General features: G+C 40.2%; 1 protein-coding gene across 1 annotated transcript in view; it reads right to left on the bottom strand.

The window, feature by feature from the left end:
* Positions 1–8,808: 8,808 nt before the first annotated feature.
* Positions 8,809–17,339, bottom strand: part of snx2 (sorting nexin 2) — a 27,001-nt gene continuing 18,470 nt past the window's right edge. The window contains exons 13-15 of the mRNA XM_079270021.1: positions 11,169–11,249; positions 11,019–11,090; positions 8,809–10,936 (exon numbers count right to left, since the gene is read on the bottom strand). Of these exons, the coding sequence (XP_079126147.1) occupies positions 10,886–10,936; positions 11,019–11,090; positions 11,169–11,249 (204 nt within the window). The 3' untranslated portion in view covers positions 8,809–10,885. The remainder of the gene's footprint in view (positions 10,937–11,018; positions 11,091–11,168; positions 11,250–17,339) is intronic.

The following is a 17,339-nucleotide window of genomic DNA, read 5'->3' as shown; positions in this document are numbered from 1 at the left end:
AGAACATGACCCGTGATTTAAACTTTATTTCTGAGTCACATTGATCAATACCGATCTGTGTGTTTCGGTTCGTGGTTCCCAACGTGGGGGTCGGGACCCTCAGAGAGGTCTCTGGATATGATTCATATGAAACATCCTCTTGATATGTTATGCAATCAATCGGGCAGCTTTCGTTTTTTTTATTAAATTCAGTCCAGTGTGAAAGAAATCGCTACAATTAGATGCTCTGCAGAGGATGAACCCTTCAAGTTTAACTCTTCAGATCAAAATAAGGTGCACGGAACCCTTATTACCATGTTATAATAATAATAATAATAATTCTTTATTTTATATAGCGCTTTTCTTAGTACTCAAAGACGCTTTACAAGGTTCCATGCACACCATTCGCCCAGTCATGCCGGTGGTGGTAAGCTACGTCTGTAGCCACAGCTGCCCTGGGCAGACTGACGGAAGCGTGGCAACTAATTTGTGCACAACGGCCCCTCCGACCAACACCAAGCATTCACTCGCATTCACACCAAGCATTCACCATTCATTCCTTTGCATGTTTTTCCGAGGTGGGGGAAACCGGAGTGCCCGGAGGAAACCCACGCGGCCACGGCTGAGAACATGCAAACTCAACACAGGTTGTACCAGGAATCGAAACCAGAAACCTTGACTGGGAAGCGAACCCAGTACCTTCTTAACCACTCTGCCACCGTGCCGCCAGTCAGCTGTCCATCGGAGTACAAAACCTGGAACACTTAGTGAGGCAGACAACCAGCAGCAGGCGAGCTCGTTAACGTTAGCTGTTAGCGTGTTAGCAGCACAGTCCTGCTTGACTCAATAATGGAGCTAGCAGCTAATGCTAACGGAGGTTGCATTGAGCTATCGTGTTGTGTTCAAGCTCTCAACGAAACAATGTTTTTTAAATGTTAATTTACATGAAATAACAATAACAAGTGATGTTTTTAAAGTACTCTAATAGTGAATTGTGATTGAAGCTTACTTTCAATCATCAATGAATTTATTTATTTATTATTATTATTATTATTATTATATGTAGATATAAATATATCCGGACGGATGTCTCCTTAAAGGGCCACACGCGGGGGTAAACTTGGCCCCTGGTGTTTTTACAGTGCGTCCTTCAGCCGGTCAGTCAGCAGCTGTGCGCCGCTGTCACACTTCATCAAAGCTCCATCACCAACGATAACGTGACCGGCCGACTCAGCAGCGCCACTCCCTGCTGCCCGGAATATCGGCAAGTGTCAGATAGCCGATAGATTTATGTATGCAAATGAGCCCGATCGATGGGCCGCCAGGGCCAGAGATCTCCCGCCACACATCGCATGGAATATTTCCTGTCAAATAAAAAGCCAGCGGAGGAGAGGAAATATATAATGAAGAAAAACTGCGTATGAAAGGAAAAATGATTTGGAGAAGAAGAGGAGGAGGAGAGGAAAAAGTGGAGATATGATGAAGAAGGTCCGCTGTCAGCGAGACGGCCAATCACGCGAGAGAATCAATCAGTGCAGGGCTGTCATTGGAGGAGGTTCCGCTGTCACATGTTCTTGTCTTCTTACTGCAGACGTTCCACAAGAACCACCAACGGATTAATAACTTAATATCTGCTTCATGTTGCCGAGGAAAGACAGAGTTGGATTCTGTGATTTAAATTGACGGAGGCGAGACAAACAGTATTCCATGAGATACATTTAATTCTGCTATTTGAATGAATTAAAAATGTATTATTTTAGTTAATAAAGTTAAATAATTACTTAAACAACCTCATTATTTGTGTTCAGTATTTTACTCTCATTTTATTAAAAACATCTTAAGTTGTTTTTTTAACAAGATGCAGTCCAGCAAAACAAACATAAAACACGAGTATTGTTTCTTTGAAGTATGAATTATTGATATAGTTTTTGTTTGTTTATGATGTCATCTTTACTGTTTGGTTCATGTAAATATTGTAACTATATGAGTGTAAGTGCAACTATATTATACAGGAAACAATAAATATATATAAATCTAAAATGTATATATTTCCTTTATGATCGTTTTGAATTTATCAACTGAAATAAATCATTATTCAAATAAAATATGAATTATTGATTATTGTTTGTTCATGAAATATTTGGAGACTTCTCAAATCTTCTGTTCTTAACTTATGAAAACAATATTGTTAAGAAATAATATTAACAATAATATTAACATCTCGTCAAACAGTGTGAAGCGAACCATCAATAATACTTTTAAACATAAAATAATAAATGATATCCTGACTGAAGTCTTAGTGCTGTGATGATGATGATGATGATGATGCTGCTGAGCATTTCAGGTCATGTGTTCATATAATCTTTCATTTTCTAAATTCAAACGGGGCTCGTCCATCACCTCACCAGAGAAAAGGCCAGACGAAGCAGAAGGAGAAGGATGGGCTGGGGGGGGGGGGGGGCATGCCAGCCGCCGTGTCACTGCCTCCCCCGTGGGAACCGCCGTCAAACGGAAAGGTTGCGCCACATCTGCATAATCATTACCACGGCGACAGAAAGTCATTGTGGGAAACAATCAATGTTGTTTTAAGGGATCCTTAAAAAAAACAAAAAAGAGGTTGAAGTGTCTTAAAGAAGATCAAGTGTCTCGGCCGGAGGAACGGCAGCGCCGGCAGTTTTACCGGAAGCTGCGGAGGAAACGCCTCCGAGGTTTTTATGAGAGACAAACACTTGGAGCTTGTTTTTCAGTGAAACAGTGAATCAGAGGAGAGTTCTGCAGCTCACTGAGGGAACACCGCTCGAGTCCACATCGCCGTGGCTGTTTGGCATCATAACGGAGCTTTTATTCAACATTGGACATCATGCTGGGCCGACAACACACCTTTACATCCTGATACCACTCCTGGTGTAAATCAGCAAACATTATCATCCAAACTCAAGCAACGATGGAACGATCACATCATCGACTGATAATAGGACGTCGGTGTTGTCACCGTGACGTCACACATTGGTTTGTGGACATTTTTACGCCTCGAGTTTGGAATATTGGCCGTCCCCCTCTTGGTTTCAGTCGTCGCCATCTTGGTTTCTTGGCCATCGCCATCTTGGTTTCAGTCGTCACCATCTTGGTTTCTTGGCCATCGCCATCTTGGTTTCAGTCGTCGCCATCTTGGTTTCTTGGCCATCGCCATCTTGGTTTCAGTCGTCACCATCTTGGTTTCTTGGCCGTCCCCCTCTTGGTTTCAGTCGTCGCCATCTTGGTTTCTTGGCCATCGCCATCTTGGTTTCAGTCGTCGCCATCTTGGTTTCTTGGCCATCGCCATCTTGGTTTCAGTCGTCACCATCTTGGTTTCTTGGCCATCGCCATCTTGGTTTCGGACCGTAGCTGTCTCGGTTTTATTCGTCACCATCTTGTTTTTGGCCATCGGTCATTCGAGAGAGAGAGCAGGTTTAATGAAGGCGCTTCAGCGTTGGCTTCACTTTTCAGAAGCGGAGGCTGAGAGATGAGAGGCCTGACGACGGAGTGTCTGGACCAGGGAACGAGGTGGTTGACTTGCAAGAGAACTTTAGTTTTTATCTTGTTGGACTTTTCTGTCTTTACCTTGTTTGTCTTTGTCATTCTTACACAAGGCCTCGCTTCAACGCTGATCGTTTTAGTCATGAAGTATATAACGTTGGATCATTTGTGAATAAATGATCCAACGTGTGCTCCGTCGTCTGCAGGTCGAATATTCTTTACGTGCCAAACGATGAACTTGATTACTTGCTGAAAGCTAAAAGCTGTGTTACTGTTTCGTCCTTCAGCAAAACACTTTACGTTCTAAAAAAGAGAAGATTTAAAAGATTAGATGAGAAGCAAAAAGTGAAAAGGAAACAAGAGGGAGAGGAAAGTGATGAAGAGAAGAAGGAAAGGAGATGATAGGGGAGGAGGAGAGAAGAAGGTAATAAGAAGTGGAGGAAAGAGGAGAAAAACAACAGATATGTGACAAGAGAGAGGAGACGAAAAGAGGAGGAGGAAAGAAGAGAGGAGGAGGAAAGAAGAGAGGAAGAGGAAAGAAGAGAGGAAGATGAAAGAAGAGAGGAGGAGGAAAGAAGAGAGGAGGAGGAAAGAAGAGAGGAGGAGGAAAGAAGAGAGGAAGATGAAAGAAGAGGAGGAAAGAAGAGAGGAGGAGGAAAGAAGAGGAGGAAAGAAGAGAGGAGGAGGAAAGAAGAGAGGAAGAGGAAAGAAGAGAGGAAGAGGAAAGAAGAGAGGAAGATGAAAGAAGAGAGGAGGAGGAAAGAAGAGAGGAAGATGAAAGAAGAGAGGAGGAAAGAAGAGAGGAAGATGAAAGAAGAGGAGGAAAGAAGAGAGGAGGAGGAAAGAAGAGAGGAGGAGGAAAGAAGAGAGGAAGAGGAAAGAAGAGAGGAAGAGGAAAGAAGAGAGGAAGATGAAAGAAGAGGAGGAAAGAAGAGAGAAGGAGGAAAGAAGAGAGGAAGATGAAAGAAGAGAGGAGGAGGAAAGAAGAGAGGAAGATGAAAGAAGAGAGGAGGAGGAAAGAAGAGAGGAGGAGGAAAGAAGAGAGGAGGAGACAAGAGGTAAAGGATGGTGATGAAGAAAGCAAAGGAAAGGAGTTGGAGGGAAAAAAAGAGTCGGGAAGGAGAGGAGAGGAGAGAGGAGAGAGGAGAGGAGAGGAGAGGAGAGAGGGTCCTCCTCCATCAGCAGATAAGAGGCAGAAATGGATGAATCCTATTGGCCGGCGAGCCTCTTATCTCCTCCATTCCTGAACTCGGGACACATTTCATAGAAATTTGCGAAATCAGGAAAGCTGTGTATCATGTCATCGATCAGCGGGGACACCGGCCCATACATCCTCCCGGCTTCACAATAAAAGCCTCAATTGACACTTTTGTTTAAGGGGGGGGGGGGGGGGGGGGGCTGCAGCAGCTCCACAGCAGCAGCTTCTTGTTTCAAGGTCAAACTGAATTCAAGACTTTTAAAAACCACAGAAGTCGCTCAGAACCACAAGAAAGAGAGGAAGACGAGGAGAAGAAAGAGAGGAAGACGAGGAGAAGAAAGAGAGGAAGACGAGGAGAAGAAAGAGAGGAAGACGAGGAGAAGAAAGAGAGGAAGAAGAGGAGAAGAAAGAGAGGAAGACGAGGAGAAGAAAGAGAGGAAGACGAGGAGAAGAAAGAGAGGAATAAAGAGAGGAAGACGAGGAGATGAAAGAGAGGAAGACGAGGAGAAGAAAGAGAGGAAGACGAGGAGAAGAAAGAGAGGAAGACGAGGAGAAGAAAGAGAGGAAGAAGAGGAGAAGAAAGAGAGGAAGACGAGGAGAAGAAAGAGAGGAAGACGAGGAGAAGAAAGAGAGGAATAAAGAGAGGAAGACGAGGAGATGAAAGAGAGGAAGACGAGGAGAAGAAAGAGAGGAAGACGAGGAGAAGAAAGAGAGGAAGACGAGGAGAAGAAAGAGAGGAAGAAGAGGAGAAGAAAGAGAGGAAGACGAGGAGAAGAAAGAGAGGAAGACGAGGAGAAGAAAGAGAGGAATAAAGAGAGGAAGACGAGGAGATGAAAGAGAGGAAGACGAGGAGAAGAAAGAGAGGAAGACGAGGAGAAGAAAGAGAGGAAGACGAGGAGAAGAAAGAGAGGAAGAAGAGGAGAAGAAAGAGAGGAAGACGAGGAGAAGAAAGAGAGGAAGACGAGGAGAAGAAAGAGAGGAATAAAGAGAGGAAGACGAGGAGATGAAAGAGAGGAAGACGAGGAGAAGAAAGAGAGGAAGACGAGGAGAAGAAAGAGAGGAAGACGAGGAGAAGAAAGAGAGGAAGAAGAGGAGAAGAAAGAGAGGAAGACGAGGAGAAGAAAGAGAGGAAGACGAGGAGAAGAAAGAGAGGAATAAAGAGAGGAAGACGAGGAGATGAAAGAGAGGAAGACGAGGAGAAGAAAGAGAGGAAGACGAGGAGAAGAAAGAGAGGAAGACGAGGAGAAGAAAGAGAGGAAGACGAGGAGAAGAAAGAGAGGAAGACGAGGAGAAGAAAGAGAGGAAGAAGAGGAGAAGAAAGAGAGGAAGACGAGGAGAAGAAAGAGAGGAAGACGAGGAGAAGAAAGAGAGGAAGACGAGGAGAAGAAAGAGAGGAAGACGAGGAGAAGAAAGAGAGGAAGAAAGAGAGGAAGACGAGGAGAAGAAAGAGAGGAAGGCCCAAAGTCCCGACAGGAAGGAAGCCGTTCCTGCAGCAGTGGCTTGCAGAGCTCCGCTGCTCTCACGGTGTTCAAACACAAGGAGGTCCTGAAGGTCCTGAAGGTCTCCTGAAGGTCTCCTGAAGGTGTCCTGAAGGTGTCCTGAAGGTGTCCTGAAGGTCCTGAAGGTCCTGAAGGTCCTGAAGGTCTCCGTCCCATTCTGGACGAAGAACGAACGAGGAGACGGAGAACAGGACCGGTCTGCAGCAGGCGGGTCTCATCAGCATCCAGCTGCTGCGTATCAACGGCCGTCGGTCACAGACGTCCTCGTCTGTCTCTGATGGACGAGGACGTCTGAAGCCCACAGGAGACGTTCCTTCAGTACGATGAGCTGCTGCTTCAGGGACATTACTGTGAATAAAACAAGTTCAACTGTATTCAGTGCTCTTCAAGATGTACGTGGTCGGTACAAAGACTCTCTCAGTGCATCGAGCAGCGTTTATATTTACCTTTGAACTCCTCCTGGTGATTCTCACATCCTCACATCCTCCGTCTGCTCCGGCTGTAAATATAGATTTTATATGCACAAAGTGAAACGATCCGTTACACGTTACGGCCGATTCTTCACCATCTGCGCCGCGAGTATTTGGTGTGTAACCAATAAAGTTAGTATTGTGTGTGTGTGGCAGTCCTGTGCATGACAAACTGGTCCAATTTCAGCTCCTCCTCCTCCTCCTCCTCCTCCTCCTCCTCCTCCTCCTCCTCCTCCTCCTCCTCCTCCTCCTCCTCCTCCTCCTCCTCCTCCTCCTCCTCCTCCTCCTCCTCCTCCTCCTCCTCCTCCTCCTCCTCCTCCTCCTCCTCCTCCTCCTCCTCCTCCTCCTCCTCCTCCTCCTGGCTGCTGTTACATTAGCGCTCTTATCAGCCTGCTGAGCGGTAGTTGATCAACTGAGGTCAGTGTCTCGTGACCACGGCTCTGCAGCTACATCGCCATTTGGAGATATGATAAGTAAAAGCCTGGGGGGCAACAACACTGTTATCTGCTCTCCGTGTCCTCCTCCCTGTGTTCGTGTCTCCGGAGAGAATATGGAAAGTGTCTGTGAGTGACGCGCTGCGATGATAAACTCTCCGTCTCTGAAGAGACGCTGGTATTTGTTTACCTGAGCCTGCAGTGATGGCGGGAGAAAGCAGCGACATCATCCTGGAGGAGGACGCGGGGCGGCGGTGTGAGTGGAGGTAATAGATGCACCTACATTACCCTGAGGGGGGGAACAAACATCTCCATTATTCTGGAGTCGCGTGAGAGCGAGGGGTTAAGAGTGTGGGGGGGGGGGGGGATGCAGATGCATTACTCTGGAGTCAAAGTGGAGCATTTCAGAGGTGGAGGTGAAGCGGTGAGGCGGATGCACCATCACTCTCGGGTTTCAGCGACAGAGGAGGTTAAGGACGCCGGTCCACCGGCATTCTTCTCAACCTGACGGAGGAAGAGCGGAGTATTCGTGGTGCGTCATCAGAAGAGGATGCGGCTTTACAACCTCCAGCAGGGGGCAGCAGTGAAAGGCATCCGTCATCTTTGTTTGTGGGCGTCGCCATCTTGGTTTTTAGCTCTTGCCATCGTGTTTGTCTCAGCGCCCGAACGCTGAATACGGAATGTTTAGGAGACCGGTTGTTACAATTAACGTTCATGAAGTGAAAACACTGAAACGTACAAGACGAAAGCAACATGGCCGCAGTGTGTTGGTCACGAGTCTTCATCCTGTGAACTCAAATCCAAACATCTTTTACAGTCAATGTATTTTGTTCTTAAGGAAGCTTCTTCTCCACCTTACAACAGATTTAATACTTTACAATATCGTAGATATGTTATCGTCGACAGCTCTGCAAAAATAACAAATTGATTCATTCAGCAATCCTAAAAACACATTTAAGACATTTTATGTGAAAGGGAACACTCACCTCAAAGGCTCAACTGGTGACGCTGAAATGTGACAAAAACACGTGAAAGAAGAAGAGCAGCTTGTTCTCTCTCTCTCTCTCTCTCTCACACACACACACACACACACACACACACACACACACACACACACACACACACACACACACACACACACACACACACACACACACACACACACACACACACACACACACACACACACACACACACACACACACACACACACACACACACACACACACACACACACACACACACACACACACACACACACACACACACACACACACACACACAGCGTGAATATGACAGCTCGTCGATCCTGTGACGGCCACAATGCAAATATGTGTGTGTGAGAGAGTGTGTGTGAGAGAGAGAGTGTGTGTGAGAGAGAGAGAGTGTGTGAGAGAGAGTGTGTGAGAGAGAGAGTGTGAGAGAGAGAGTGTGTGTGAGAGAGAGAGAGTGTGTGTGAGAGAGAGTGTGTGAGAGAGAGTGTGTGAGAGAGCGAGTGTGTGTGAGAGAGAGAGAGAGTGTGAGAGAGAGTGTGTGAGAGAGAGAGTGTGTGAGAGAGAGAGAGTGTGTGTGTGACTGACTTTATTAAAATAGAGAGAAGAGACACACCACACAGGTGAGGACAGAGACAGCTGCTGTTCTCTGTCACCTGTATTATTGACACTTTTAATAATAATAATAATATAATAAATAATAGCCAGTGCAGCCACAGGTGAGATACATTCCTTTATTGTAATTAAAGTTCTGCAGCGCTGCAGGAATGTCACGTCAAAACAAAGACATTCAAACAATCTACTCAGATGAAGAATTACCATAAAGTGAAAATAAAAAAATCAAATCAACTGAAAATACTCAACCAGACAAAGTAAAATACAAAAAGGTATCGATCGACGCAGAATGATTTAAGACGGCTGAAAATAAAAAAGTTCCAGTTTTAATTCCAACAACAAGAGATGAAAAAATGATTTATATCTTCAGGATGTGGGATTTGATCCTGACAATGAAGTGTGCTTTAAATTCAACGAAAATGAAACCAAGAACACGTTCAGTGTTTCTGGCTGCAGCGCTCACACTGACCAGCAGGAGGAGAACCGGCCGGTCCTCTGGACGGACGGACACGTCACATGACAATCACTCACGTCCGCCACACCTCGAACGACCGGCGCTCTTCACTCTCCTTCCTCTGCATCGGAAACACGCTCGTTAGCATCGATGCTAACAGCCGTGTTTCCGATTTCTTCGTTTCCCCGTTTTTACAAAACCCCAAAAACATCGAAGTCTTCGTCTTTGAGGGAAACGAAGAGGAGGAAACACGAGGTTCTGTTCACGCTGCAGGTTCTCAGGATACGACCGTTGATTTGCATCAAGTTACGTTTTTAACGAGGTCCAAAGTTATTCTATATTGAGGGATGTGGACGATGTGTTGTAGTTCACATTTTACAATATTTACGGTACCTCCTTAAAAACCATGACGGGAGTATTTTTGATCTTATTTTAATATTGATTTCCCAAAATATCATTTCTGGGGACACGAAAAAAACGACCAACCCTACCGACCCAGTCCAGCACAGGCCTGATGTGTGAATCACGAGCAGAGAAAAGGTACAACGTTTCTGCCATTTACTTCCATTCTCGTGAACAGATGAAGCTGCCATTTAGGAGGAATATTTCCAATGCGAACAACAAGGCTCCCTCGTGTGGCTCAAAGGTGAACTGCATATATCAATGTTGAAAGACGACAGAAGAATCTTTCCTCATTTTATTTGGTGAAACAAATAAAATCTTCCAACTTGAAAAAATCTTTGAAAATCAAGTAATATTACAACCCGGCAACAATCCTCTTCTATTGTTCACCGTTTACAGCTGGATTTAATAACCTGCTGAACATTTAGGATATAGATTCATTAAAATAAATAAACTCATAATCCAGAGTTCACTCGTGTATTAATTAAACTTTAAGGTGAAAGAGGTGAAAAGACTAAATATGAATCTGTCTCCAGGTTCGTAAATGTTGATGAGACGGCAGCAGTGAACTGAACAAAGTGAGATTCTTCCTCCTCAGCACGGAGGAGAGAAAACGTTGCCTTCACTTCCGATCATACAGCAACAGAGAGGTCGTTTTGAGATGCGAGTAAAGGCAAGGGGGGGGGGGGGGGGGGGGGTCGAACAGGAAGTACAAGACACAAAAATAACACAAATATTCAGTGAGTGGTCCTTCAGCACCGACTCCGGATCAGATGCACAGCGCTCCTTTGACATATTCTGACTTGAAGGTTTGTTTTAGTGGTTCCCAAAGCTGCTAGCGCTGTTAGCATAACTGTTAGCGCCGGATAAAACGTTTATGGATTAAAGTCAACGGATAATTGCAGCTTCCCGTTGTCACACTTTCACATTCCTGGTTTTTAAACACCGAGCGGGAAAAAAAAAAACTGCTTCGTTGGAAAAAAAGAACAGAAAAGTGAAAGGTTTAAGACTCCGTTAGGTCTCAATTCTCAATTTAGCTGAATTCTGAAAACACCAAGAAGGAAATAGTACAATGAGTGCAACACTGTTGATATTACAGTCTTATCGTGACAGCAACAATTATTCTGACAGGACTTGAACGCAGCACCGAGTTCAGCGGGAAAGAAAAATAATAAAATAAAAGATGACAAACTGTGAATTCAAGAGTTTATCTTGTGGATTTCTTTTGAACTGCAGAAAAGTCTCTTCTTCGCTCTGGGCACGAACAGGAGGAGGGGGGGCGGTGCATTGTGGGTAGTGTAGTCAGGACTGTCTTGTGTTTGGACTCTACGAGATGGCCTTGGCCTCGGGGAGGAAGGCGTCCCAGTATTTAATCAGCTGTGGAAGCAGAAAAGGGAAATGATTCACGTTCCAGTCACGTTGGTTCTTTTGTAAATGTTGTGATGATTCTCTTCTTTACCTGCTGTTGTGTCTGAACCAGTGACTCGAGGTATTTGATGATGATTGTTTTAAAGTCCTTCACTCTCTCTTTCTGTTGAGAAAACATTCATATCAGTGAACAAACTGATGACATCACACAAACGTCCATCGATCCATGAGACCTCCTCACCTCAAACCTGCTCACTTCTTTGCGTATAGTTTTGGAGATTTGTTCAAAGTCTCTCTCTCCCAGCTGCACCTTCAGCTCCAGCTGCAACACAAGAGAGAAGACCACGTTTATGATCGTTACACCAAAAACACCCAGAAACCACCAGATGAACAAGAGACGATCCTCACCGCGTGGACCTCTCTGTGCTGGACTGTGAGGGCTGATACTGTATCTTTATGGATTCATTCTTTACCACAGTCGTGATATAGATCTTTGACATCATCATGTATCATTTTGTACAAGTATTCTAATTGTTACAAAGATAAACTGAGCAGCTTTCATCTGGAAAATGTCCTAAATATGAGAAGTACTCATACTACACTATACTCATATTACACTATACTCATATTATACTATACTCATATTATACTATACTCATACTACACTCATACTACACTATACTCATATTATACTATACTCATATTATACTATACTCATATTATACTATACTCATACTACACTATACTCATACTACACTATACTCATATTATACTATACTCATATTATACTATACTCATACTACACTATACTCATACTACACTATACTCATATTATACTATACTCATATTATACTATACTCATACTACACTCATATTATACTATACTCATACTATAGTCACACTATACTCATACTACACTATACTCATACTATAGTCACACTATACTCATACTACACTAATACTCATACTACACTCATACTCGTACTACACTATACTCGTATTATACTCGTATTATACTATACTCGTATTATACTTATTATACTCGTATTATACTATACTCGTATTATACTTATTATACTCATACTATACTATACTCATATTATACTCATACTACACTATACTCATACTACACTATACTCGTACTACACTATACTCATACTATAGTCACACTATACTCATACTACACTATACTCATACTACACTATAGTCACACTATACTCATACTACACGATACTCATATTGTACTATACTCATACTACACTAATACTCGTACTACACTATACTCGTATTATACTTATTATACTCATACTATACTCATACTACACTATAGTCACACTATACTCATACTACACTATACTATAGTCACACTATACTCATACTACACGATACTCATACTATAGTCACACTATACTCATACTACACTATACTCATACTATAGTCACACTATACTCATACTACACTATACTCATACTACACTATACTCATACTATAGTCACACTATACTCATACTACACTAATACTCATACTACACTCATACTCGTACTACACTATACTCGTATTATACTCGTATTATACTATACTCGTATTATACTCATACTATACTATACTCATATTATACTCATACTACACTATACTCATACTACACTATACTCATACTACACTATACTCATACTATAGTCACACTATACTCGTACTACACTATACTCATACTATAGTCACACTATACTCGTACTACACTATACTCATACTATAGTCACACTATACTCATACTACACTATACTCATACTACACTATAGTCACACTATACTCATACTACACGATACTCATATTGTACTATACTCATACTACACTAATACTCGTACTACACTATACTCGTACTACACTATACTCGTATTATACTTATTATACTCATACTATACTCATACTACACTATAGTCACACTATACTCATACTACACTATACTATAGTCACACTATACTCATACTACACGATACTCATACTATAGTCACACTATACTCATACTACACTATACTCATACTATAGTCACACTATACTCATACTACACTATACTCATACTATAGTCACACTATACTCATACTACACTAATACTCATACTACACTCATACTCGTACTACACTATACTCGTATTATACTGGTATTATACTATACTCGTATTATACTTATTATACTCATACTATACTATACTCATATTATACTCATACTACACTATACTCATACTACACTATACTCGTACTACACTATACTCATACTATAGTCACACTATACTCATACTACACTATACTCATACTACACTATAGTCACACTATACTCATACTACACGATACTCATATTGTACTATACTCATACTACACTAATACTCGTACTACACTATACTCGTACTACACTATACTCGTATTATACTTATTATACTCATACTATACTCATACTACACTATAGTCACACTATACTCATACTACACTATACTATAGTCACACTATACTCATACTACACGATACTCATACTATAGTCACACTATACTCATACTACACTATACTCATACTATAGTCACACTATACTCATACTACACTATACTCATACTATAGTCACACTATACTCATACTACACTAATACTCATACTACACTCATACTCGTACTACACTATACTCGTATTATACTCGTATTATACTATACTCGTATTATACTTATTATACTCATACTATACTATACTCATATTATACTCATACTACACTATACTCATACTACACTATACTCGTACTACACTATACTCATACTATAGTCACACTATACTCATACTACACTATACTCATACTACACTATACTCATACTATAGTCACACTATACTCATACTACACTAATACTCATACTACACTCATACTCGTACTACACTATACTCGTATTATACTCGTATTATACTATACTCGTATTATACTTATTATACTCATACTATACTATACTCATATTATACTCATACTACACTATACTCATACTACACTATACTCATACTACACTATACTCATACTATAGTCACACTATACTCGTACTACACTATACTCATACTATAGTCACACTATACTCGTACTACACTATACTCATACTATAGTCACACTATACTCGTACTACACTATACTCATACTACACTATAGTCACACTATACTCATACTACACGATACTCATATTGTACTATACTCATACTACACTAATACTCGTACTACACTATACTCGTACTACACTATACTCGTATTATACTTATTATACTCATACTATACTCATACTACACTATAGTCACACTATACTCATACTACACTATACTATAGTCACACGATACTCATACTACACTATACTCATACTATAGTCACACTATACTCATACTACACTATACTCATACTATAGTCACACTATACTCATACTACACTAATACTCATACTACACTCATACTCGTACTACACTATACTCGTATTATACTCGTATTATACTATACTCGTATTATACTTATTATACTCATACTATACTATACTCATATTATACTCATACTACACTATACTCATACTACACTATACTCGTACTACACTATACTCATACTATAGTCACACTATACTCATACTACACTATACTCATACTACACTATAGTCACACTATACTCATACTACACGATACTCATATTGTACTATACTCATACTACACTAATACTCGTACTACACTATACTCGTACTACACTATACTCGTATTATACTTATTATACTCATACTATACTCATACTACACTATAGTCACACTATACTCATACTACACTATACTATAGTCACACTATACTCATACTACACGATACTCATACTATAGTCACACTATACTCATACTACACTATACTCATACTATAGTCACACTATACTCATACTACACTATACTCATACTATAGTCACACTATACTCATACTACACTAATACTCATACTACACTCATACTCGTACTACACTATACTCGTATTATACTCGTATTATACTATACTCGTATTATACTTATTATACTCATACTATACTCATATTATACTCATACTACACTATACTCGTACTACACTATACTCATACTATAGTCACACTATACTCATACTACACTATACTCATACTACACTATAGTCACACTATACTCATACTACACGATACTCATATTGTACTATACTCATACTACACTAATACTCGTACTACACTATACTCGTACTACACTATACTCGTATTATACTTATTATACTCATACTATACTCATACTACACTATAGTCACACTATACTCATACTACACTATACTATAGTCACACGATACTCATACTATAGTCACACTATACTCATACTACACTATACTCATACTACACTATACTCATACTATAGTCACACTATACTCATACTACACTAATACTCATACTACACTCATACTCATACTACACTCATACTCGTACTACACTATACTCGTATTATACTCGTATTATACTATACTCGTATTATACTTATTATACTCATACTATACTATACTCATATTATACTCATACTACACTATACTCATACTACACTATACTCATACTATAGTCACACTATACTCGTACTACACTATACTCATACTATAGTCACACTATACTCATACTACACTATACTCATACTACACTATACTCGTACTACACTATACTCATACTATAGTCACACTATACTCATACTACACTATACTCATACTACACTATAGTCACACTATACTCATACTACACGATACTCATATTGTACTATACTCATACTACACTAATACTCGTACTACACTATACTCGTACTACACTATACTCGTATTATACTTATTATACTCATACTATACTCATACTACACTATAGTCACACTATACTCATACTACACTATACTATAGTCACACTATACTCATACTACACGATACTCATACTATAGTCACACTATACTCATACTACACTATACTCATACTACACTATACTCATACTATAGTCACACTATACTCATACTACACTATACTCTTACTACACTATACTCATACTATAGTCACACTATACTCATACTACACTATACTCATACTACACTATACTCATACTATAGTCACACTATACTCATACTACACTATACTCTTACTACACTATACTCATACTATAGTCACACTATACTCATACTACACTATACTAGTCACACTATACTCATACTACACTATACTCATACTACACTATACTCATACTACACTATACTCATACTATAGTCACACTATACTCATACTACACTATACTCATACTACACTATACTCATACTATAGTCACACTATACTCATACTACACTATACTCTTACTACACTATACTCATACTATAGTCACACTATACTCATACTACACTATACTAGTCACACTATACTCATACTACACTATACTCATACTACACTATACTAGTCACACTATACTCATACTACACTATACTCATACTATAGTCACACTATACTCATACTACACTATACTCATACTACACTATACTCATACTATAGTCACACTATACTCATACTACACTATACTCATACTACACTATACTCATACTATAGTCACACTATACTCATACTACACTATACTCATACTATAGTCACACTATACTCATACTACACTATAGTCATACTATAGTCACACTATACTCATACTACACTATAGTCACACTATACTCATACTACACTATAGTCACACTATACTCATACTACACTACACTCTTACTACACTATACTATACTCATATTATACTATACTCATACTACACTCATACTACACTATACCCATACTATAGTCACACTATACTCATACTACACTATAGTCACACTATACTCATACTACACTACACTCTTACTACACTATACTATACTCATATTATACTATACTCATACTACACTACACTCATACTACACTATACCCATACTATAGTCACACTATACTCATACTACACTACACTCTTACTACACTATACTATACTCATACTACACTACACTCATACTACACTATACCCATACTATAGTCACACTATACTCATACTACACTATACTCATACTATAGTCACACTATACTCATACTACACTATACCCATACTATAGTCACACTATACTCATACTACACTATACTCATACTATAGTCACACTATACTCATATTTTACTATACTCATACTACACTACACTCTTACTATACTATACTCATACTATACTATACTCATACTATACTATACTCATACTATACTATACTCATATTATATTATACTATACTCATACTATACTCTTACTATACTATACTATACTATACTCATACTATACTCGTATTATATATCTGAATCGTACCGTAGAAATATAAATTAATATCGTCAACAGAACAACATGTTTGC

This window comes from Melanostigma gelatinosum (genome assembly GCF_949748355.1).
Source record: "Melanostigma gelatinosum genome assembly, chromosome: 6".
Classification (NCBI taxonomy): Eukaryota; Metazoa; Chordata; class Actinopteri; order Perciformes; family Zoarcidae; genus Melanostigma; species Melanostigma gelatinosum.
This window is presented reverse-complemented; position numbering and strand designations above follow the sequence as displayed.